General features: G+C 48.2%; 1 protein-coding gene across 1 annotated transcript in view; it reads left to right on the forward strand.

The window, feature by feature from the left end:
- Nucleotides 1-429: 429 nt before the first annotated feature.
- Nucleotides 430-22240, forward strand: part of CFDP1 (craniofacial development protein 1) — a gene marked incomplete at both ends in the record, with an annotated part of 52903 nt that continues 31092 nt past the window's right edge. Inside the window, 3 exons of the mRNA XM_009871549.1 lie at nucleotides 430-658; nucleotides 2363-2481; nucleotides 16347-16451. Coding sequence (XP_009869851.1) covers nucleotides 430-658; nucleotides 2363-2481; nucleotides 16347-16451 — 453 coding nt within the window. The remainder of the gene's footprint in view (nucleotides 659-2362; nucleotides 2482-16346; nucleotides 16452-22240) is intronic.

Here is a 22240-nt window from a genome sequence, read left to right on the forward strand (position 1 = left end):
CAAAGAGCCTGACACCCCTCCCCAGGAGCTTTTTATTTCCCTTTAAAAGAGCCTTTTAATAACTCTTTTTAAGCGCAAAGCGCTTCTCAGGGCGAGAGAAAACCCCGCGGTTTGTTTAAGGCTGGTTCCTCTCCAGCCCAGGTTCTCCTGCAACACCTGAGCCCCCTCCATACTCGGAGATACATGCACACACCGCGGGGGCACTGCCTGCTTCAGCCTCCTCTGGTTTCTGAGCAGCACCATCTTTTCATTAAGTATTTTCACCCCCAGGATGAAACCTCTCGGGCAGAATGTTGTAGTGACAACACAAAATACCAGCTTGCCTCCCTCATGTTTATGGTTCAGCTCAGGAATAGGGTTACACCACCTCAATATGTGTATGTGTTCATATATATACATTTCAGGGGTTTTTTTGGTATCTGCTTCCAGAAAGAGGAAGAAAGGCGGTCTCTTGCTAGAGCCAGATGAGAAAGAGGAAGAAAAGGCTCAGCACAACGAAGAGGAGGAGGAAGAGGAAGTGGATAACATAGAGCAGGTGGAAAGAAACAGGGAAGAAGAGGAAAAAAAGAAAGAGGACGCTCTTTGGGCCAGTTTCCTTAGCGATGTGGGACAAAAACCCAAAGCAGTGGCTGCCGCGCAAGCAACACAAGCTAAGAAGGTAACAGGGGCCTGGACCTTCACCTGGAGAGTGCAGGAAGGGCCAGAAGCTTTGGAGCACACCGTGTTGGTTCTAGCTGGCATGTGACATCAGCCAGAGCTGGGGAGAGGCTGGTTTTACCACTGTCCCGTCTGCTTTGTGAGCCTGAGGCCCCACCATGGGCCAAACAATCAGCTGCTGGTTTTATTCTGACTGGAGAGGCCTGTGAGGCAACAGTGCTGCTTTTAGAGCTGCTTGTCAGCATCTTGGGAGGATCCCGTGGAGTCCTGTTGGCTTCTCCTCCTGGTCCTGGCTTCTCCTTGTCACGCAGGAGCAGCACAGTGTGGTTTGGGCTGAGTTGTGCTTGTGGTCACAGCTCTGCCCTGAGGCTTGTGCCTTTCCTGGCCTGCAGAGAGACTCCGTGTATGTGTGTGAGTGGGGAAAGCTGACACCTCTCTGCCTTGCTCTTCATCCTCAGTGGGCATTTGTAACAAGAATGAATCCAACTTTCTGTCATTTCCTTTATAAGCCCCATTAATGTGCTTCCATTCTCTGTCTGCAGAGGTTTTCTGTAGAGAGAATTGTGGGTGCAATCAGCTACTTGAAAGGATTTGGTTCTTGACAAAACCAAATGCATGTATTTGCCTTGCGAAAGCTTTCATGCTGAAGGCGAAGAAGGTGCCAAAACCAGACCTCTGTTGCTAGAATTGTCTCTTTTTTTCTTTTTGAGTAGTCAGCCAATAAAGTATTCTGTAATAAAGGTCTGGACTCCTGACTCAGTGATGCCTGGCAAGTATAGTTCTCTTCCCTGTGAGGCTTCCGAGTCGTGTAGTCTTTGCTCGAGTCCTTGAGAAGAAGAGTCCTTTCACCTGAACCCTCCTGCTTCGCTTCACTTGCTGAGCAGCTGAGATGGTGACAGGTAGAATTAGAGAGGAGGAGAGCAGGAACATTTTCTTCTGAGCAATTCTACTTTTATTGCTAAAACATGAGTGGTCTTTGAAAGCTCCTCCACAGCCTAGAATAATTATGATTATAGAGACATGCTGTTCCTCTGTTCTGTTTGTGAACTGGTTAATATGGACTTAAGTTGTCTGACCTCTGGGGCGTGCGGTTGATTTAGAGCCAGAATTTTGCTTTTCGTTCTGATTTTTTAATAGGATCTGTGTTCTTTTATGTGTGCTGTTAAAAGCTGTGGCTGTGACTGAGTACATTAAGAGGCATTGTTGACATCCCTCTCAAATTAGAGACAGTATTGACGAGTAGCTTAGTATCTTCAGGGTTCTCTGTGAAGATCAGTCTTACTTTTCCTGCCAATGACTTGCATTCTCCTGTGTTCTTGAGTAAAATTAAACATATTTCTGTGTAATCCCTGCTGGCAGCTTCACTCCCTGGCAGTGTTTAGTTTGGGTGAGCCGAGTCTTTGGGCCTTTGCTTGCTTTCCGAACCACAGCAGTATATTCATGCTCCTTCCTGCATTTTAATTATAATTTCACTAGTCTTGGGTCTGTTTTGATCCCTGATTTTCGATTTTGGTCCGCAACCAAAGTGGGGAATTTCCTTCTGGTGGCAGGGGTGTTTGTTGTTGGGGTTTTTTTAGTGTTTTTTGACTGTGGGTGACAGCCTAAATTGCAGTGCTGCCTGAGGTCTGTGGTGGCTCCTCGGTGTGATAAATTGGCTCAGCTCCACAAAAGCATTGTAAACAAATTTCTCTTGTCTTTTTTGTAGGCTGAGGAGGAGAAGACCGGGAACAAGCTTCAGGAGAAACCAAAAGAGTCTGGGAAGCCAAAAGAGTCAGGAAAAGTGACGATCACCAAAGTGTTTGATTTCGCTGGTGAGGAAGTCAGGTAAGCGGGCAGATGCGCAGGGTCAGAGAAAACTGGGTGCTGCCATCTGGCCGGCGGGCTGGAGGTGTGCCGTGAGCCGCGGCACGGCTTTTTCCTTCACGCTTCCTGTAAAATCACACACAGCCCTTGAGGAAAACGAGGCCAAGATCCTTCTGCCTCAGGGCTGCGGGGGGCTCATTATACTCAGGCAGCAAGAGATGTTTTGCTGAATAACTTAAGAGCTGAGTGCTTTTACCTCTGGAACAAGCTCCAGCCAAGGTAACGGGCTAGGTAAAATCATCCTTTAGTTTGAGTTTGACTTGAGAGATGCCTCGGGATGTGCTGCAAGAAGGGGCAGGAGTTTTGTAAATGTGTAAGACCAGAACTGAGGAGCCCGGTGGAACCCACGTGAAATCCAAATGCGCTGTGACCTTTCGGTCATCCGCATGGTGTGTATTTTGTTGGGGTGATTTTAATATGTGGCTGTCAACCTAGTTTTGTCAGCTGACAATTTCGCCTCTGTTGTGTGTGACGGCAGAGGGCAGCAGTTCCCAGCGATGACACCCACGCTGCTCCAATCTGGAGGAGGAAGCAGAGAGCAGGGGCTTCCGCTGCTCTTGTTTTTCGTGTCAGTCCTGCTGCCTGAGCTGTTCAAAAACTCTGGGAGATGTGAATCATAGCAGCAACTTCCCCGTTCCCCTACACAATCCGGGCTGTTAGGAGCACCCTTCATTCGCTGCTGAAACGGCGAAGAACTGTGCCTCTGCAGCTTTTCTGAGACAGGTCATACCCGTTCTACGAAGGAGAGGCGAAGTCTTGCCTGTGGACAGATAAAAAGCTTTCCAGGTGTACTTCAGAACATGAGTCGTCCACATGTGGAAAGGAATTTATTTGGTGAAGTATTAGGATCCTTTAAAGTAGGGAGCGAGTAAAAACATCTGACTTGGAACTCCTTGGTTACCTGTCCCTATGAAAAGAAACCCCAGATGATTATGATTTAAGCATGGAATTCCTCAGGTGTTGGTCTGGTTCTGACATTCTAGATGTTGCATGGTTACAGATTAGCTCTTGCTATTTCTCGGAGGAGTCGACAGAACTATCTCTGTCCTTCAAAAAGTGGTTTGCCTTACATGAACAGAACCTGTCCAGGACTCCTAGGATGCTGAGCTTTGACATCAGTATCTTATCACAACTTTTTAACAGGTATATCAAGCAAAGTTTCCAAGTTAAAGGCGTGATTTTCTTCACCAGTTGCTTTTCTAGTGTCCTTTGTACTGCTCAGTACTGATTTGCTTGAGGAACTGCAAAGGAATTGATACAAGTTTCTACTAATTTTCGATCAAGTAGGTAGAAGCTGGAGCCTGGGTGACATGCAGCCTGTAATCCTGCAAACCCCCGAGGCTAACGTCCTTTTGGTTGACAGCAGGCATTATGTCAACAGGTTGCAGAGCCAGAGCAGAAAGTTTGCAGCGAGGTCAGGAGACTGTTTTCTGCTGGTGCCAGAGTTATGCTGCTTCCTTCAACTCTTTGGTAACAGAACAGTCCTTCGGTGTTTTTTGCCCCTTGATTTTTTTTGCGATACTCCAAGCTGCAACTTTTGTGGTGCTCGTTACATCTTTCTCTAAATGCCTTCCACTGTGGGTTCACAGTTTACAGCTGCTGGGACTTCCCTGTGACAGCAATAGGTGAGGGCTGGAGGGCTGCTGCTTCTTTAGAAAAACAAGAGGGAGGTTGTTTTTGCATGACCCTAACGTCTGCAAATGCTCTGAATACCAAGCTCTGACTCCTTGCCTGGGGAAGCAGCTGGCAAATTGTTGGTTACAAAGGCCAGCACAGCTCGTTGTGCGTGTGCCTTTCTGGACTGAAAGAACTGAAATGAGAGAGCTCTGTCTCTGTCGCTTTCCTTTTGAAATGGTTTGAGGCTACTTTTGAGGATTGCTCTTTCGAAAGCTTGAGAAGAATTTAGATCAGTATTTTAAGCACTGGTAGATTCAGGGCACATATTTCGACAGTCTGCTTGGTGAAGCTCTTCACAGAAGATCATTTAGCCCTGATCTCAGTTTGCAGAACAATTTATTTTCTCCTGTAGGAAGGTGGTATAATCTCTCTTGTGTGATTGGAGTAGCAGAAGTCTCTTGCGGGAAAAAAAATCTCCAGCTATAAGGCTGGACTAGACTAGTACAAGACCTTCCTCTTTAAGCTGTCAACTGCCCCGTAGGTTGTTGTTGCACTTAATGTGTCCCTTTTGATTAGTCCGTTTGTGTGTCAGTGGCTAACGGTGAACTTTAGGTTCAGAGTATTACAAACTGCCAAGTAAAGCATCAAATTCAGTGGCTTTTAATTTTATAAAATACGTGATTTAATATTGCCTCGTAAAACCAAAACTCTGGAATCCTGGAATTAGAAGCAATCTTGAACTGATTTCTGTGTTTTCCAGTTGTGGCTCTTCTGTCTGCTTTTCATTCCTCCCTGGTGTTAAATAGATGAGGAGCAGCAGGTGACTGTCACCCAAATGGCTGTGACTGTGGGCCGTGGGAGCAATTTGCAAAGACAGTTCGATGTCTAAGTGGACGTCCGAGTCGTTTCTTGCTGGCAGAGGAGATTCAAGCTCCGTTGAAGCCTCTGGTTTATGAACTTGCCTTGTGACGCAGGACATGGGCTTGTATTAATAGGGAATCGTGTCCCTGGTGCTGGGGTTTATCTGTTGTGAAATGGACGGTGAGGCTTGTTTTCTTTTGGGTCCAAACTATTTTGGCCCTTGGCTTTCTTGAAGCTGCTGCTGTGCTCACTGTATTGAAAAGGTTCTTTCTGTGCTCTTTCCATGAAAGTCAACTTTGTGTCCATCCAGGACGGGAGCAGGTGGAGTCACATACGTGGAGCTGGCCGGGCCCCGTGGTGTCAGTCACAGTCGGCGTCACAACACACAAGGGAAGAGCAAAGTCAGGTCATTAAATGCTTGCAGGAGTACTTTTTAGTCTGAAATGTCTTCTGTGTGCCTTCATTTGGCTTGCAGGAGGCCAAACAAAGTGGAGAGGAGTTACGGTGTCCAGCTCGGGTGACACAGCGAAGTTGTAGCAGGGCTCCAGTGTCCATATGTCACTGGGGAGAGCCCTGCTCTTTTCCTGAAATCCATGGTGACAACTTCTTGGAGGCTTGGTGGCAAACAGCAAACTTCTCAGAGGCAATTGTGAGTTAGATTTTCGCATTAACCTCTGAGCTTTTTTTCTCAAGCACCTTCGCTGCGCTTGTGTGCTCTGAACCTGTCTCTTTTGGCGCTCTTGTGTGCCCGGCAGGTGTGCCTGCAGTGGGAGTCAGTTTTGGCTTCCCTCCACATCTGGGGCCCAAAATGCCACGCAAGCTGCACAGCCGCTGGCAGCGTGCTGGGGCTGGATCTGTGTAGAAATGTTTTGGGAACAGGTTTCAAGATTCCTCTCCCTGTCCGCGGTGTGAGCTGCCTGCTTCTGTCTAGATGCTGGGATAAGCGAGTGTGAAGATGCAGCTGGTACTTTCTTGCAGGCTGCATCTCTTCCTCCTGCTGCTCAGCTGGTAAGTGCCGAGGGCATCATTCTTACTGCTGTGTTGGAAACTGCCAGACCACAGAGCCCTGAACCTGAAGCGTTTACATCTGGGGAGCTGGGGGTTTACTGTGGGAACCTGCGTAACGGGTGAGTGTTTGTCTGATGAACTCTTTCATATTTGAAGGCTGAACAGATGGGTTAGATTTTGCTGAGTTTGGCTGAAGCTCATCTTTCCAGGTTGAGCTCAATAATCTTCATCTGCTGCTTAAGTGCCTGTTTCCTGATTAATTCAGGCTCCTGAAAGTGTTCTTAAATTAAAGCTTACTGGTGCTTTGAACCACAGCGCTGGGATGCCTGCGTTTAGTGAGGCAGAGCTCTTACTGGGAGAGCTCTCGGCCTCAATTCACAGCTGTGAAAATCACCTGACTTACAGTGGTCTCTCTTTTTCTCGCTCTGAGGGACAGCTGCTGACCCAATTCTGTGGATGTTGTTTGCTTTCTTTCGATTGCTTTTAGGTGGGTTTTAATGAGGCATTTAGTCCAGAGGTATATACAAAGGAGAAGAAAGCTCTCTAATCTATTTGAAGTCCTTGAAGGCTTTACAGATGTAAAGAGGGAAAATCCTTAGCTTTCCTACAGAACTTTCTGTCTTTGCTCCTGGAGCTCATGGTTCAGGATGCCCAGGCATCCGAGCTTCACTCGTGCGTTACCCATACCACGTTGGACGAGGGCTGGGTGCCAAACACTAGGCAATAGGCAGCATCATGCTGACTTACGGGACTTGCTGCCACATAGAATGGGTACTTAGTTCCTACATTTTTGGAGAAGGAACTGAGTTGAGAGGCAGCTGGGTTAAGGAAGATGATGGTTCACAGCGAGGCTGTCGCACCTTAAAAGCAGAATACAACGCTTTAAAACATAAAGCATCCAATTAATAACCAAATAGTTAAAAGCTTAAATCATTGCAGTAATTACTGGGGCTTATACTGGCTGAGGCTGATACTTCACCTGCCACAGTTGAGCTGCTGGGTGAAAGAAGAACCTGATTTTCATCTCTTAATGTTTGTAAATGGTTATCATCTGGGATGTTCCTGGACAAAAAGAAAACCTCATTACTTATTCGGTGTTGCTGCTTTACGGGTTTTCATCCTACCTTAAAGATTCAAGAAAAAAAGATTATTCAAAGGAGCTTGTTCTGAAATTGGAACTTAAGGACCTTAAGTTGGATCAGTAGGTTTTGGTACTGAAATTCGTGACCTTTTGAGCGGGAGAATCAAAGGTGAAGTGAGGTGGCTGAGGGCAGGTTTCCTCTCAGGAGTCTTGCCTGGGCTAATCAAGGCCCTTTCTTGGCCAGTACTGCAGATCTCCTTCATACAAGAACGAAGGACGAGGGGAGTTGTGTGGGCTACAGGCTGTGGCCAAAGTTTCTTTTTTTTGGTGTCCCACAAAGTCGTCAAGGTTGGCATATCCTTTAACTTGGGCCTGACTGAGTGGGATGGTGAGGCCTGAGCCCAGACTGTGGCATTCCCTGGGCTCCTCACCCTGGTGAGATGCTCGGGAGGGCTGTGCAGTCAGCCAAGGACTGATTTATTCCCTCATGGCGAGGGGAAGCACTGACCCTTTTTGGGAGAGAGCAGGTGGAAATGGCTGCAGGAGAAGCAGATCAGACATCTTGAGAACAGCTCGAGCTTTCCAAAGTCCTTGTTCACCCTCTAATTTCCTTCTCAGTGGCTGTGATGTCTTTTCTGCTCCTTACGTGACAGCTGAGACCAATCAAATGTGACAAGGTGTGCACACCAGGGAGTTGGGGATGCTTTGCTTTGCAGGCAGCAAGGTGGCTGGCTGAGCAAAACCTGGGGCTTCTTCGTGGCAAGCATAGAGCGAAGAGAAGGCTGAGGCCGATGGGGTTAATGTATTTCAAGGAGGAGGGGGGAAAAAAGAGCAGGGAATTTGCTCCCACGAGTCTCAGGGTCTGGAGCTGGCACAGAGAACAATTTTGAAAACGGGTAATTGTCCATCTGGGGTCTCAGCATGGCTCGGTCAGATGGGTTAGGGTAATTAGCGCTGAGAGAACAGTGATGTCATTAACTCTCTCCTCACCTTGCCATACTTTTGAGGAAACTGGGTGGATGAATAATAGCGAGGGGTTGGCAGCACGCTCACACTTTTTCACTGGGTGTGAATCTTGGTCGGTTGTTCTGTGCTCATGGGGTTTTGCGTAGGGCTGGGCGAAGGACAGTCGTTTTTAAAATCGGGAAAGATTGGATGTGCATCGCTTAATCATGTTGTAGGCGGCGTGGTGCAGAGTGTGTCAGATCGAGGCTGATACTTGTGTGGTGTCTGTATGTGCTTTTTTTGTTTGTTTTTTTTCCCCAAAATCTGTACTGGATATATGTATGAGTAAGAAGACAGGTGGGCGTTACCAAAATCTGTGTCCTGAAGGCTTAGATTTGGAAATCTCTGCCTTTTTTTTTTTTTTTTTTTAGCAAAGGATACACAGCTTCCACCAAATGAGGTAGGCAGATCATCAGTTTAGATACAAAATACAATGAACTGAACTGATATCTAGATATTTGTAGGATTTTATCCTCAGTCCCTCTTGGCTAAGGGGTTCTAGAGAAATGTATCCTAGCTGCTTTCCAGTGGCATACAGCTTCTTCAGTGAGGCTTGCACGCTGCAAAAACCTTGGCTTGTAAGGCTTTTCCAGAAATTTAATCTGAGCAGTAGGAGCCTGGGGGTGGTGCCTTGGGACCAAAAGACAAATCAAGCCACCCAGAATTACGTGGAATATTAGTGAGCACTGCTTAGAGGTGGCAATCTAAAAAGGAGCTGGTTGCTTTTCTACAAACGAGCACCAAAATGCTGATCTTGGCGTAGGGGAGTTTAGGCAGCAGCCTGCTCCTGTCCTTACACTGGTGTTACTCTTGGAGGTCAGAGCACACCTCGGTTATCCACAGTTTATATTGGCTTTTGGCAATCAAAAAAACCAGCTATTGATTTATTTTATTTTTTTTTAATTTTTGGAAGCCAGTAAGTGAAAATATGCTACCTTCCAAAAGATGCTCAACAATAAAAGTGTCTTGGGGGCGCGTTTTGATAACCTTTCCTCTGTGTGCAGCTATACCCTGATGCTTCAGAATTCCCTTGGGGATTCCTGACGCTGCCCGATGCTGATGGACACGGCGGTGGCCCAGAGATGAGGTTGCTGAGCGTGAGCAGGAGCTGTGTCGTGTACTGGCTCTCTCAAAACAGGTGTTTGCCTTTCCCAGAGGCAGCTGCCGAAAGGAAAACTTCGTAAACATGAGCCAGAACTCCATGCCAGAGCACTTGCTTCTAAAGTAAATCATGTTATGGTCTGCTTAATGTGCTTTGAGAAGGGGAATGACCTAAGGAACAGCTTCTGTTCTGGATTTTCATTAGTGGGTGTGCAGATGAACCCTCTGCTTAGATGGAAAAACTGAAGCCCGGAGGAATCTCCGAAGGCAGGAAGAGTCTTGGAGCGTCTCCAAAATGATGGCTCGACCTTCTGATTAATTTACCCATTTCCAGGGCTCTCAGACCTGTGGTGTCTGGATCCTGCAGGAGCTTTGGGAATTGGACAACCAGCTGAGTTCTCCCGTCTTTTGGGTTCTCGCATGTGTTTTCTGCCTGTGTTATGCGTAGTTAGTGTGGGAATACTTAAGAAAAATTCCCACCCGGTAGGTAGGGGAGGGGACATTGTTTCTGTACCTGGCTCTCAGACAATTCCTTGGCTTTTAAAGCTCTGGAAACAGGAGGTGCTTAGTGACTTATTCACTCAGGTCTCACAGGGGTCTTTGACTATTAGTAAGGGCAATCTTTTGCTGCTCTGTTCATGCCTTCGTCGCAGGGGCCTCTGATCCAGTCCCAGCGGTTTGCTGCTTGCCCTCTTCCCCTTGCTCCCAAGTGCTGCCTCGTTCCTGGCAGCTCCAGGCTCAGAAAGAGGCTTTTGATGTCTGGTGCGATGCTGGCAGAGCCTGCTTTGCAGCCCTTGGGCCTGGGGTTTCCCCTGCCGGAAAGCACAGCTTGTGAGATGGTTTTCTGTGGGGTTTTTTTGTTGTTTTTTTTTTTGTAACTAAGAATCTGAAGCAGGAGGGTTTCAGCGTTAGCCTGAAGGGAAGGCAAAGCTGTTCGCTGCCTTGCTGTCTCATTAGCACATTACAAACCAGTCAAGCTTAGTCTGGCTTTTTCCCCGTGGGGATGCTTCTGCTTTGTAGTGCGCGTTGGCTCCTGTTGTGATCTGTGTAACCTTTGTGTCCAATATTCATAGCTGCAAGGGAATTTCGAAGCCCTAGTTCTTAAGACCTGCAGTACTCCTTCCTTCAGCCACGTGAACGTGGCCCTGCTTTGCAGGGGTTGCAGGGATCTGTCCTGCTTTTGATAGACTTGCAAGTCACCGTTCGTGGGATCGGGGAACTGTCACGCTCACACATGTAACAGCTGCATCTCTTCACCTGGATTGTTTAACCTTAGGTGTGCTTCATAATTTGAAGTTAATCCTTTTGGGAACAAGGAAAAAAAAAACATGGGAAGCCTCAGAGACTGAAATGCAAGCCACACGTAGGGATTTTGGGCTGGCCGGGGGAATAGTTATCCACAGAAGCAAGCAGAGACCTGAGGCTTGGAGATACTTAAAACTGGGGTGGGTAAAACTCTGGCCAACGAGGAGGTGAAGCCTTGTGCCCTGGCTGTGGGTCAGCTACTCCAGAGAGCTTTGTCTGATGTGCTCTACCTATTGCAAGCCCCCGTGGGAGCTCGGTAACTGGGATGCTGTTTCCCTTGGGATTTAAAGAACCTCTTGAGGAAGCAGCGAGTGGAAGCCCAAAAGAGGCCCAACAGCTTGGTCAGCATCTTGGATGGCAGCACTACCCCATGTTTTTCTTCTTGTCTGTCTAAGGGTCTTTGTCATACAGGAGATGATGGAAAATCGGTCATTTCCTTCAAGGCTTATGAGGTTTAAGACATGGATGTCCAAAAAAGTGGGGTTTATGTATTATTGATGTTAAAGTACCATTTGTCTCTGCTTGTTTTCAGATGAATTGGTTCAAGATGCTGACTGCTTCGAAAGCAGCGCACACCTGCTGCGAGGAGCAGCACCAGGCAGGCAGTTTGGCCCATACCTACCTCCAGGAGAGCTCTGACCAGATTTGTTTCTTTTTTCAAAACCAGCCAGCAGCTCCTGTGAAGATAGGCAGCCCACAGAATCGTCAGGCACTCCAGCCTGGTCTTGTCTGTGTTGCTTCAGGGAATAGGCTCAGTTTCCAAGGGAACAGCTTCTCCCACCTGGTTTGAAGAGCAAGTTTTGGAGAATGTTGGGGTTTGTTGGGGTTTTTTTGTAAGGGAGAAAACTAATGTTTTGCTTTGAAATGAGAAAAGTGATGGGGACCTATTAATTTAGCTCTGTTTGCTTTACACCAGGTAATCCAGCATAAAATGAATACATACCTGGTGTGCAGGCAGGTGTGGTTTGGAGGTTGAGTGGTGCGAGGACTTAATTCTCTCCTGGAAGATGTTGAACTTGTGCACTCCAGCAGCTTTTGGATCTTGCATCGGTTTGTGGAAGGCACCCAGGACGTGGCAGCTCTAGCACAGGGGGCCACCAAAAATATTCAGACAAAATATTCCTCTTGGCTCAGAAGGGATTAGTTTTTTTACAACCCCCTGTAGATGAGTATTGCTTGCTCCTCAAGTGATCATTCCAGAAGGCTGGAGGACTACTTAATGAGGCTAGACACAGATGGGGAATATTGAAAAAGGCTAATTAGCCTCATTTCCCCCCTCCCTTGGTCTTGCGATTCCCCAGAGCTAACAAGAAGAAGATCGTGTGGAAAGTTTTATAATTGTGTTGGATCTAAACTGGGACAGGTTTCCCGAGTGAGGACTGTCTGTCCTGAGTATGGGTGGCAGAGAGCTGGCGTTTCCCAGAGCTTCCACTCTTGCTCTCCCTTTCTCAGCACGAAGGTCGGGGGAGATGGTGCTTTTGTGCCGCTGTGATTAGGAATCTGAACTATTCTCAGCTCTGTTCCTGTAACTTGTGTAACTTTGCACCTGGTGTAAGACCAGAACCCGGGAGAAAAGCTGATGCCTTAGACTCTGCCGCTGAACTAGAGCATGAAAATTTGGTTTTAAGCTTCTTTTGCAGATTAGCTCGAATGTGGAGCTCGTTTTAGCTTGTATTTCCCCTTCCTTTTAACTGCTTATGTAGCTAAGGGGACTGCTGGGAGCAGATCAAACACTTGTTTTTAATTTAGGATGCTACAGTTCAGTACTGTACATGCTCTGTTTAACAACTTCTGCAGGAGCCCCTGTGGGTTGCCTGCGTGTGGTTTAGTGCCCAGCATACATAACCAGAGCCTTTTCCACTCACCTGGGTTTGCAGCATTTCGGTTGGTTGAACGTAAAGGGAAAGGGCGAGAAGTTCTTTGGTGGAAGGTGCAAGTAATGTACCCCCAGCTGGGCACCAAAGCAGCGAGCTGGGTGGGTATGGCTGTGCCTAAATGCTTGGGTATCACTTGGAGCTTGGTTCAGAGATGAAAGTGTCCAAAGGAGGACGCTTGGAAGTATTAGAGGCACTTAGTGACCTAATTTTGAGCATGTTTTCCTTACAGTAACTTTATAATACTGAAGTCCTTTCTGATTTACAGTTGTAGAGCAGCTCATACAGTAGCATCGTCCATGCTAGCAGGCTTCAGCACAGTCCGAAAAATTATGAACTGTGCTGTGTTTTGGAGCTCTTATTATGCAATTTAATAGCACAGCAGTATAATGAAATCTTTACGGGGAAGTGATGAGAGTGAGTGGTTTTGTGAGAGAATTACAGGGTCTGCGAGTGGGCGAGACACTAGCTACTTGTTTTATTGCTGACAATATACTTATTTTCATGTTTATTCCTGGATTACAATGTGTGAATAGCATCCCAGTAAACGGTCAGGCAAGTGGTTATTTATCAAGTATTTAAAAGTGAAAGGTCTTGTAATTTTCCTTAGTAATGACTGTGATTTCTTCCAGCTGGATTAATGACTCCTGTTTCTCCCCATGAAGAACAAGAAGTGTTTTGCTTTTTACATGGAGAGTTATTGTCTCCCATGATAATACAGGCCAGATAATAATTATTTTTTCTTTTCTTTCCTGGCCTGGAATCTGGGAAAAGCTGAAATACACGTAACCTGAGTTAATACCTTGTAAAGTCCTTTAATATTCTTTCATCTTTCCCGTTGGAGTGGTGCAGGAGTTGCTGCTGGCATCAACCCAACAGCAGCCTGACTCGGAGCTGCTTTCGTTTCGACTGGAGTGGGTCTTGTGGGTCTTGTGCCGGAATCACCCTGAAAGGCCACTTTTAATTACATTCCTGGCACGTTCCTCTGTCCCTGGCTGGGCTCTCCTGGCGGAGCAGGTTGCCCGCAGCTTTGCCACTTGTTCACTACAGCGGACAACTTCAAGAATATATCGTGAGCAGCTGCTGGCAGGCCAGAGAGGGGGAAAAAATTTGAACAAAGTTCTTTATTCTGCACCCAGCCATTGCTGCTGATATCCTGAGGTGGTGGAGGAAGCAAGTATCAAAGCCTGGGTAATCCCGTGGTAACAACCTGTCTCCTGCTCCTGGGCAGCAAAGTGATTTCTTTTGATGCTGACCCGTCGTTGAAGGGCTGTGCCAGACCCTCTCTGCGCATCGTGTTGGGGGGCCTCAGTAGTGAGAGGAGTCTCCTTTCTCACCCTTTCTGGGATTGCCCATCTTCCTGCACCACGAGCTGTGGCTTTTAGCGCTGCTCCAGCCGGCAGCCTGCTGGCTCTGCCACGCCACAGGTGGGCAAATCCCTGGAGCCGTTTTTCGTGTGCGTTTCTTAGCTTTGCGCCTCGCAGACGTTGTTCAGTTTTGTCTGTGGGTTGGAGAAGACTGAAGGTAGGCTTGAGGTTAAGCCCAGGGAGCTCTGTGTTTAAATCCTAGCTCTGCCACAGGCTTTGCAGACCCACTCCAGATCCTGTAAGGATTCCCGTAGGCTTACGGGAGCTGAGCTGAGCTGTCATCTCGTAGCTCAACATGCAGAATCAGTGGCAAGGCAGCCTTTCCCCACCCCTCCCTCCTCTTGGTCCTATGCTCTTCAAGCCTCAGAAACATGCAGGGCTTAACTGCTGGGACCAGATTTAACAACAGGTCCTGTGGCTGTGTCAGTGGTTGGGTTGGGTTTTGTTGTGGATTGTTTTTTTTTTAACAGGGCATGTGGTTACTGTGCTACGCCTCTGAAATTCCTGCGTGCTTGGGGTTTGCCTGATGTTTCTCACGGCAGCTTGCATGATCTCTGCACACCAAGAGGGGACTCTGGTGGCTCGAGGGTGCGGGAGGGTTGGCAGGAGGAGGACGACTGTGCCGGGAGCCGGAGCTGCAGAGCGTGTGAGAAACGGGGCTGCTCCGCAGCTGGGCAGGGGACAGAGACGGCTCTTTGGACATGTGAAAATGTGTAGGTTGCGTGGTTGTCTGAATCGGAACCCAGTGCTCAGGGGAGCTCTGTGGGGAGTTCTAGCTCATTGCTGCATGATGGCAAGTGTTTTGCTTTTTACATGGAGAGTTATTGTCTCCCATGATAATACAGGCCAGATAATAATTATTTTTTCTTTTCTTTCCTGGCCTGGAATCTGGGAAAAGCTGAAATACACGTAACCTGAGTTAATACCTTGTAAAGTCCTTGTAAAGTACCGTTGTAAAGTACCTTGTAAAGTACCGTTGGCGTACGGCTGCTGCGTGGTCGTCCTTCCGAGGGCTCTGGCTGGGCAGTGTGTTTGGGATGCCCTGAATTGTGTCGATGCAGCAGCGAGGCTTTTCTTCCTTCCTGAACTGCTTTTCCCCTTTTCCCACCCTTTTCCAATCTGATCAGCAAGAACTTGTAAATATTCATGACGTGGGATTTGTCTCTGTCCACACGACTGCCGCCGGTTTGAAAGGCATGTGACAATGCATGGGGGGAGACGGGGTTAATCTTCTCCTGCACTGGCAGAACAGGGCTGAGCAGGAGGTTAGAACCACAAGAATTCATTCTTATTTCTCAATGTGATTTTTCCACTGTATTTACAGTCTGTGGAGAAGGAGGAAGAAAAGTTTCCCTTCCCTAACAGCTTCTTAAGATGCCGATTCGCTGTCAGGATGGAGGACCCGGGTGCGCTAGGTGTGTGCAAGTGGGGTTTCAGCGCATCAGTGCCTCCAGGCTTAACAAATAACTCCACAGTGCTTTCCTTGTTGCTAATCTATCCATAACCCAACTGAGTTTGCGGCTCCTTGTCCATCTCCAGTTTCTACATGGGAGTTGCAGGCTCAGGTAGGCAGGCAGGAGGCAAGCAGTGGTGATTCTCTGACCAACGAGGCTTTCAGCTTCTCGTCACCACACGCCGGGACGAGCCTGCCCACCCTTGCTGGAAGCAGATGCAGCCAGAGCTTCAGGCTACAGTAGGATGAGATGAAGGACCGTATCTCCAAGGCTTGGCCGATCCATGGGACCTGTTGTCTCCATGCCCACCAAGCTGCAGGGCCCTGGAGAGGCTCACAGGCTTGTGCTCCAAGGGACCAAAATTGTTAGCTTGGCAAACATTAAGGGCTATTGAGAGCATGAAAAGCACGTTGCTGGAGGCAGGACCTTGTGAAGTGAAGGGGCTGAAGTAGCTGGGGTTTTCTAACAATTAATTATTGAGCGGTTGTCTAGAGATTCTTTCTTGTGTTTGTAATTCAGTCCCTGCCGTAGATGCCGTATTGATTTATCATTTTTTTGAAGTTCAATATTTTGTGCCCTCGGGGCCTCAAACAAAAATTAACTAGAAAACGAGAGCAAATCTCCGCATTCTGCCTCGTCAGGGCTTTCTCTCCTGTTCCCCTTCCCAAGAGCCAGTTTTCTTGCTCTGGTTAGGGTTGCAGATGCCGCCAAGCTTGTGTGTGGTGGGTGGCAGAACAGCTGTGGCAGAAGAGCTGCCTCACTGACCAACAAATGAGGAAATCAAGAGCCCAATTACGAGCCTGGAATTGCCCCCAGTGACCTGAGCGGAGCATTCAGTAGCTGCTAGTGAGACAGGCCTGTTTGAATGAATAAGCATTCCTGTTTGTTTGAAGGGAAAAAAAAAAGAAATCCCCTCCTCCCTCAGCTCTAATTAGCCACTCTTTTCCTCTTTTCTGCCATGAATAACAAGGGTTTGTCACTGGAATGAAATCTTAGCAAGATGCGTGTTCTTCAGCTGATGGAAGTGATCTCTGTGCAGGTGGTGTGGGTGACTCCTGTACCTGCTTTCTGTGTTTCTTTGCCAGACCTTTGGGTTTGCCATTGTGAGTACAGCTCTTCCTTACCCCCTGGTTTGTCTCTCTTCCTCCAACAGAGTGACTAAAGAAGTGGACTCGACCTCGAAAGAAGCTAAATCTTTTCTAAAGCAGCAGGAGAAACGACAGTCAGCATCTCCAGCATCCCTGCCAACAGTCTCTGGGTGAGTGTGTACTTTCTCTACCCAGGCATGAGCATTTAGTGAGGAAAAAAATGATAATGTAGGCTTTGTGGCATTTAAGCTGATGGTTTTCTGCAGGATTTCAGTGGGAGCAAGACTAGGCTTGGAAGGTGTGGTGATTTGAGGGGGAGGGAAGTGGGGGAGGCAAGCCGTGAGTCCCAGTGACTCACTTTGTCGGTTTGGGCTCGGATTTCTCAATCCTCATAAATCATTCATCCTAGTAAGGAAACATTGTTTTGAATGTCTTGAGCAGCCCAATGAAACTGCAGGTAGCTGAGGAACATGCCTGAGATTGCCTGCAGTTCCTTCAAAAGGTGCTTCTCGGGACCATGAAAAGCCTGTGACAGGCTGGGCTCTAGCTGCTTGTAAACTTTGGGGAAGCATTCGAAAGGGAGATGCTCTTTGATGTTCTCTAATATCATTTCGATGTGGATTTGTCGCTTGCTGTTCAAGCTCTAACACCTAATTCCGGGATTATCATAATGCTTGTCAAAGATACAATGAGGTCAGGTCCCCTGTGCGTCTGACGTGCCGCTCTGTGCTTCTTGATGAGCTTGGGAGATCGCCTGCTCCTCAGGAGCAGAGGAGGTGCTTCTGTGTTCCAACAATGATTTTTATTTAAGTCGATCATTTGCATTTATATTTGAAAGACATAAGCTGCCTGCGGTTTGGTCATACAGAAACAACACCCGTCAAATAAATACATTGTCCTTCCCATCTGCTGCAGAGCAATTCTCCAGTGTGAGGTAAGGCTGCCTTTCCCTGAGATAGGCTGTTATTCAGTTGCTGCAGCTGGATTGTCACTCACTTTTCCAGCTAAGTGTTGCGTAGCTTGTAGTTAGATCAGGGCAGTGAAAGCACAGTGTGTGCGTGTGATTCTCAACAGCTGCTGTTCCCCGAGATGAATGAATGCATACACGAGCGTAGGCTTGTTGCTGCTGTTCACGCCGTGCAAGGGTTCATCCCTCCGGAGCTCACCAGTTGTAACCTAAGTGTCGTTGATGGGGTTTTGTGCTGGAAAAACTCGCCTCAAGTTGGGCTGATGTTCTTTGTTCAATCCGGTTGGCCAAAGAGGTGGTTTGGATGGTGACTGGAGCTGGGGCAGCTCCTTGCCACACACACTGCTGGTGATCTCATGTCTTTAAACCTGCCTTCCAGTTCACCCAGCAAGTGCCCCACTGCTCTGAGGGCAGTTTGGTAGTCGACCAGGAAAGCCTGATCACCTCCCTGCTCTACTGAGGTCTGCATTTCCTCCTGTATCTTCCTGGCTCAGGGGAGGAGGAGGATGGCTAGCAGGCTTGCACGGCCTGGTCATTGCCGAGGTGCGTGGTTGCTTGTGCTGTTTGCTCCGGTCGCTCATGAGAAATAGCCAGAGCTTGGTTTGAGTTAACACTGCAGGTATCTGAAGTGAAGAATCCCCATGAAATATGAAAAAAATGAAGTAAAAATCCATATAAGAAGTAACAAGTTCAAGGACTTCCTTTAACTTTCCTCCAGTGTGATTATTTTGGAAACAACTTAATTAGGTCACCGTTCAGCTTGCTCATGTGTGGCGTCCTACTGGCAGTTGCTTGCCCGGAATATGAGATAGCCTGACTGCAGGGAAGGGACGGGGAAAAGTACCCTGGGCTTGTATCTCTTGCCTTCCTTCAGAGCAGCAAACCCCGACGCCCTGTGTGCCCTCCCTTTTGCAACCTGTTGCAGAATATCCTGGTTTTGTGCAGAGATGTCGCAGCGGTATTTTGATCCGTGTGTGGAACAGCCCAGCGCTCTGGGACAGGAGTCTCTCCAGGGCAACCTGGCCAGTGTGTGCCTTCTGCTCTGAGAGTGCTCCGGGGAGTCTTCTAGCTTGGGATAATCTCCGAGACCGATCCCCAAGACTGCCAGCAAGCGTGCTGGCCTTCGGGCTTAGGTGGGTGCTTCCAGCTGGGAAGTCAGTCGGGATATTTTCAGGTGAGGAAAGGACTAACAGGCTCACAGTGTTCCTTAAAGCCAGAGGCGATTTCCTTATGGTAAGAAAATTACAAAAGTCAGGTTATAGATTTAGAGCCAGGCTATTGTCCAAGCCTTGCTCTGCTGGAGCAAAGAGCCACAAGTGCCTGGGGACCAACGGAGCCTGGTGTCACCTGATGGCTCTGTGATGGTGCCCTTTAGCTGCTTAAAATAGAAGTTTTGGGAGAGCGGGTGTGTTACGGGAGAGTATGTATCATTAGAAAGGAGTGAAAAATGTGTGATTTGAGATGCGAAATGTGCCCGTGGATACCCACTGGGCTGTGAGCCATTGTCAGTCCCCAGGAGCTTTGTCAGCTATTTAAAAAAAAAGAAAAGAAGCCTTGCCCTGTTTGCAAGGAATTCGAGCAGCTAAGAGTGGTCTCTCCATCTGCCTTTTCTTTCTTCACCTTGCCAGGCAGCTTGCATTATTGCTGAATGCAACCAGCCTACCCTGCATTTATTTAATTTCCGTTCTCTAAACAGACAGAAGTAATCCAGGAAAGCAGTGGTCGCAAAACCAAACATCCAGTTCCAGAGCTCCGCGTTACGGACCCTTGCAGCCTCGCTGGTCCGAGGGAAGGGACATTTGGGGGCTGAAAGTGCATTTCCTGAATGTGTTTAACATCCATACCGGATGTGCTATAAAAAGCCAGATTTGTGCTTGTGAGGGACACGGGGGTGGTTGGAGGGGAATAACTTAAACACTTGGCTCTAATTAAAGCCAGGAGGACAAAACAACCCACCCGGTTCTCTCGGCAGGCTTTGCTAGAAAGGTCAGAAGCCCTTGGTTCCCAGGGATTCAATGGTTTCCCAGCCTTCCCATTCTTCCCATCGCGTCCCCCCGTGACACTGGGCCAGGCAGCGGGTATCGGTTTGTTGGAGGGCTTTGGGCTTGAAACCCTCTATTCCAGCTGCGTCTCTGTCCCGCTCTGCTGTTGTCGCACGCTCTCACCGATGCTGTCGGAGGTAGCAGATGTGATGGAGGGGATCCAGTGATCCTTTCTAATTTGCTGTCACAAAATAAAAAAAAGGAGTGGAAGGCTACCTGCCTTCAAAAAAAAGCCCTCCGCCCACCCCGTTAAACCATCTCGCCTGTCTGTGTGCTTTTAGGGATCATTTTCTATCCTTACCATGGCTCCTCGGCCTTTTGGGGGCAGCAAGAGTAGCTCCTGGCTATAAATGCCCGACCTGGCGGGGAGAGGTCGGTCAGCTCTGGGCATCCCTGCTGCTCCGAGAGCTTGCCCCCTCCCTGGGCCAGCCAGAACCCGCGAGCTGGGTCCATCTGTGCTACTAATCCTACTTTTTAACCGCCATTTCACATTCAGAGGATGTTAAAGCAAATGAAATCCTCCACTGCGGAGCGACTGTGTGCGCGTACTCGTGCGTGCGTGACTTGAGGCACAACGGGGTGGGTTGAACTACGGGTTGGGAAATACCTGCCTGGACCTGAGCCCTCCGGCGTGAGCGGCTGCGATCTGCCCATCGGTCCCTGACGCTCATCAAAGCCCCGTGCTGTTACATAGGGAATGGTGCTGCAAGAAAAAGAAAAAAAACGAGTTGGTGAATCTTTTTTCTGTAGGCAGCTGTTTCTGCAAGGCCTGAAGAGGAGCCAGGAAGCAAAAGGGAGGTTTTTCACTGGCTTTGTTCTCGCTTTTGCTTATTACCAAAACCATTTGCAATTAAACGTGGACTTGCTCACTCAGCCCAGCTGTAGCTTTTCTGTTTGATCCTGCCTGAAATTACAGTGGCGGATGCGTGACCTCTGAGGTCTTTTTGTGCCTTGTAGGCTGCTATAAACACCAGGTAAAATTCTGTCTTTGAAGCAAGCAGGCGCCGCTGCTGCCGAGTTCAGGAGGTGTGCTGCCTGCTGACCCCAGGGCTGAATTTGGTTCACCAGGATTTGAACCTTGATGTAAGACCCAGCAGGAAGGGGCACTGCAACAAATATTCTGACCCAGAGACACATATCTGCCCTGAGCAAAGTAAGAGGGAGAAACTCTAGCCTGGGCATCGTGGAGGCTTTCCTGCCCTAGGCCACAGTAGAGCAGTTCACGTGGGCTGATGGGCAGACGGTGCAAAAAGCTTCAGGCTTTTGCTTTTAGAAGTTTTATTCTCTTCTACGTGCTAATCTTGGAGTAGAGGGACTCCAGCAAGAGGGCATCTGTTCGTGGCTTCTCTCCCACCTCCAGCCTGCAGGAGAGGAATGGTGACAGCTGTCGTGGGACGATACGGGTGGTGGCAGAGCCCGGAGCCTGTTTATAGCTGGCACCCTGACCTCTTACTGTGATTTCTAAGCTAACCTGCCCCTCAAGCCTGGCTTCTTCTAGGAACTGCTTTGCATCCAGAGCTTTTTCTTGCAGAAGAGGCTCTTTCTGCATGAGGTGGCTAGAGGTAGGTAGTTGGATCCCTTTGCTGTCATGACCAAAACCAGTTGCTTGAGATCTTAAGTCAACGCTGGCGAGACAGGCTCTCAGCATCTGTAAACCTCAGATGATCTAGAGCAAGTGCTACAGCACTCACATGCCACCAGGGAGCAATTTCATTTCACAGCAATCCCACGGGTTTTATTTCTTCAAAAAGCAGGGATTTGCAGTCCGATTTCAGCTCAGCATCAACTACAAGCAGTTATTTAGCTAAAACTCTTGCACGTTTTACTCGTACGGGCTGAACAACAATGCAAAGAAAGCAAATAATCAAGACCTTTGGGGGAGCTGGACGTGGGTGGGGGTTTTTTTCAGTAGTCACGTAAGTGATTGGATAGCTCTTGCTAGTGATTTCAGGGCTTCTCGGCTTTCTCCTGCGCTTCCCTTCCTGTGCTCCAGAGAGTGCTCTTCTGCCAGACGGAGAGATCCAGCCCCTTGCACCATAGCCAAGTGTCTGAGTGTGAGTAGTACATGACATATTTTTCTGTGCACAAGACGATGAACGAGCCAGGGGCAATATTCATGTGGCCTAGAACTAGTTTTGCTTATTTCCTATTCATACACTTCGGTTGTGAAAGATTAAATGTGGCGGTAGCTGTTCCAAGTGAGTAATTTCTCTTCAGGTCTCAGATCCTTTGTTGGTTTCGGTTTTGTTTTAATTATTCATTGTTCGTGTCTGTCTACTGGTTTATGCATATCCGCTCCTGGAATCAAGGCGCTAACAAGGCTGGGTGATTTTTTGGAGTGTCTTGAGCTTATTTGCTAGGAGGGCTGGAATTCATTACGCTGCGGGGATTGCTGTGGAAAGGTGTTTGTGCGTGTGAGGAAGGGGAGGTTTGTCGTTAGGAAGAAGGATGGCTGGTTCGCTCTGAAAAGGAAGGTTTCTCTGAGGCTTAACTGTGGATGGGAGAGCTCTGCCATTGTGGATCTTTGCCCTTCTCTCGAGCTGATGTTAAACCATTTCCAATAACAAACAGAGCTCCGAGTGTGGGAAGTTTTGTAGCCCCTCTCCCAGACTCGAAGCAAAACGTGTGCTAAATGTCCTTCTTTGAAACTAGTCTCTCAGGAGCGATCCTTTCTTGTTCTCAGGGTAAATGAGTCATTGCCTTCTACCCCAGCCTCGATGTTGCAATAGAAATGAATGAGATTTTTTGTCAGTTCCATCCTGCGCTTTCCTGCGGCCACGCTAGCACGCGTGTGGTTGTTTTTACTCGGGGCAACGGCATCTTACTGGAAAGAAGTTGAGCCTGTACAGCTCCGCGCCTCGATTCAGTCCCCTGTCTTGATGTGGCTGAGCTGGATCCCTGGGCCGGACTAACTGGGATCAGCTGTTTCTTTTTCTAGTCTCGTTGGAGG

This window comes from Apaloderma vittatum, unplaced genomic scaffold (assembly GCF_000703405.1).
Source record: "Apaloderma vittatum isolate BGI_N311 unplaced genomic scaffold, ASM70340v1 scaffold25280, whole genome shotgun sequence".
NCBI classification, from domain to species: domain Eukaryota; kingdom Metazoa; phylum Chordata; class Aves; order Trogoniformes; family Trogonidae; genus Apaloderma; species Apaloderma vittatum.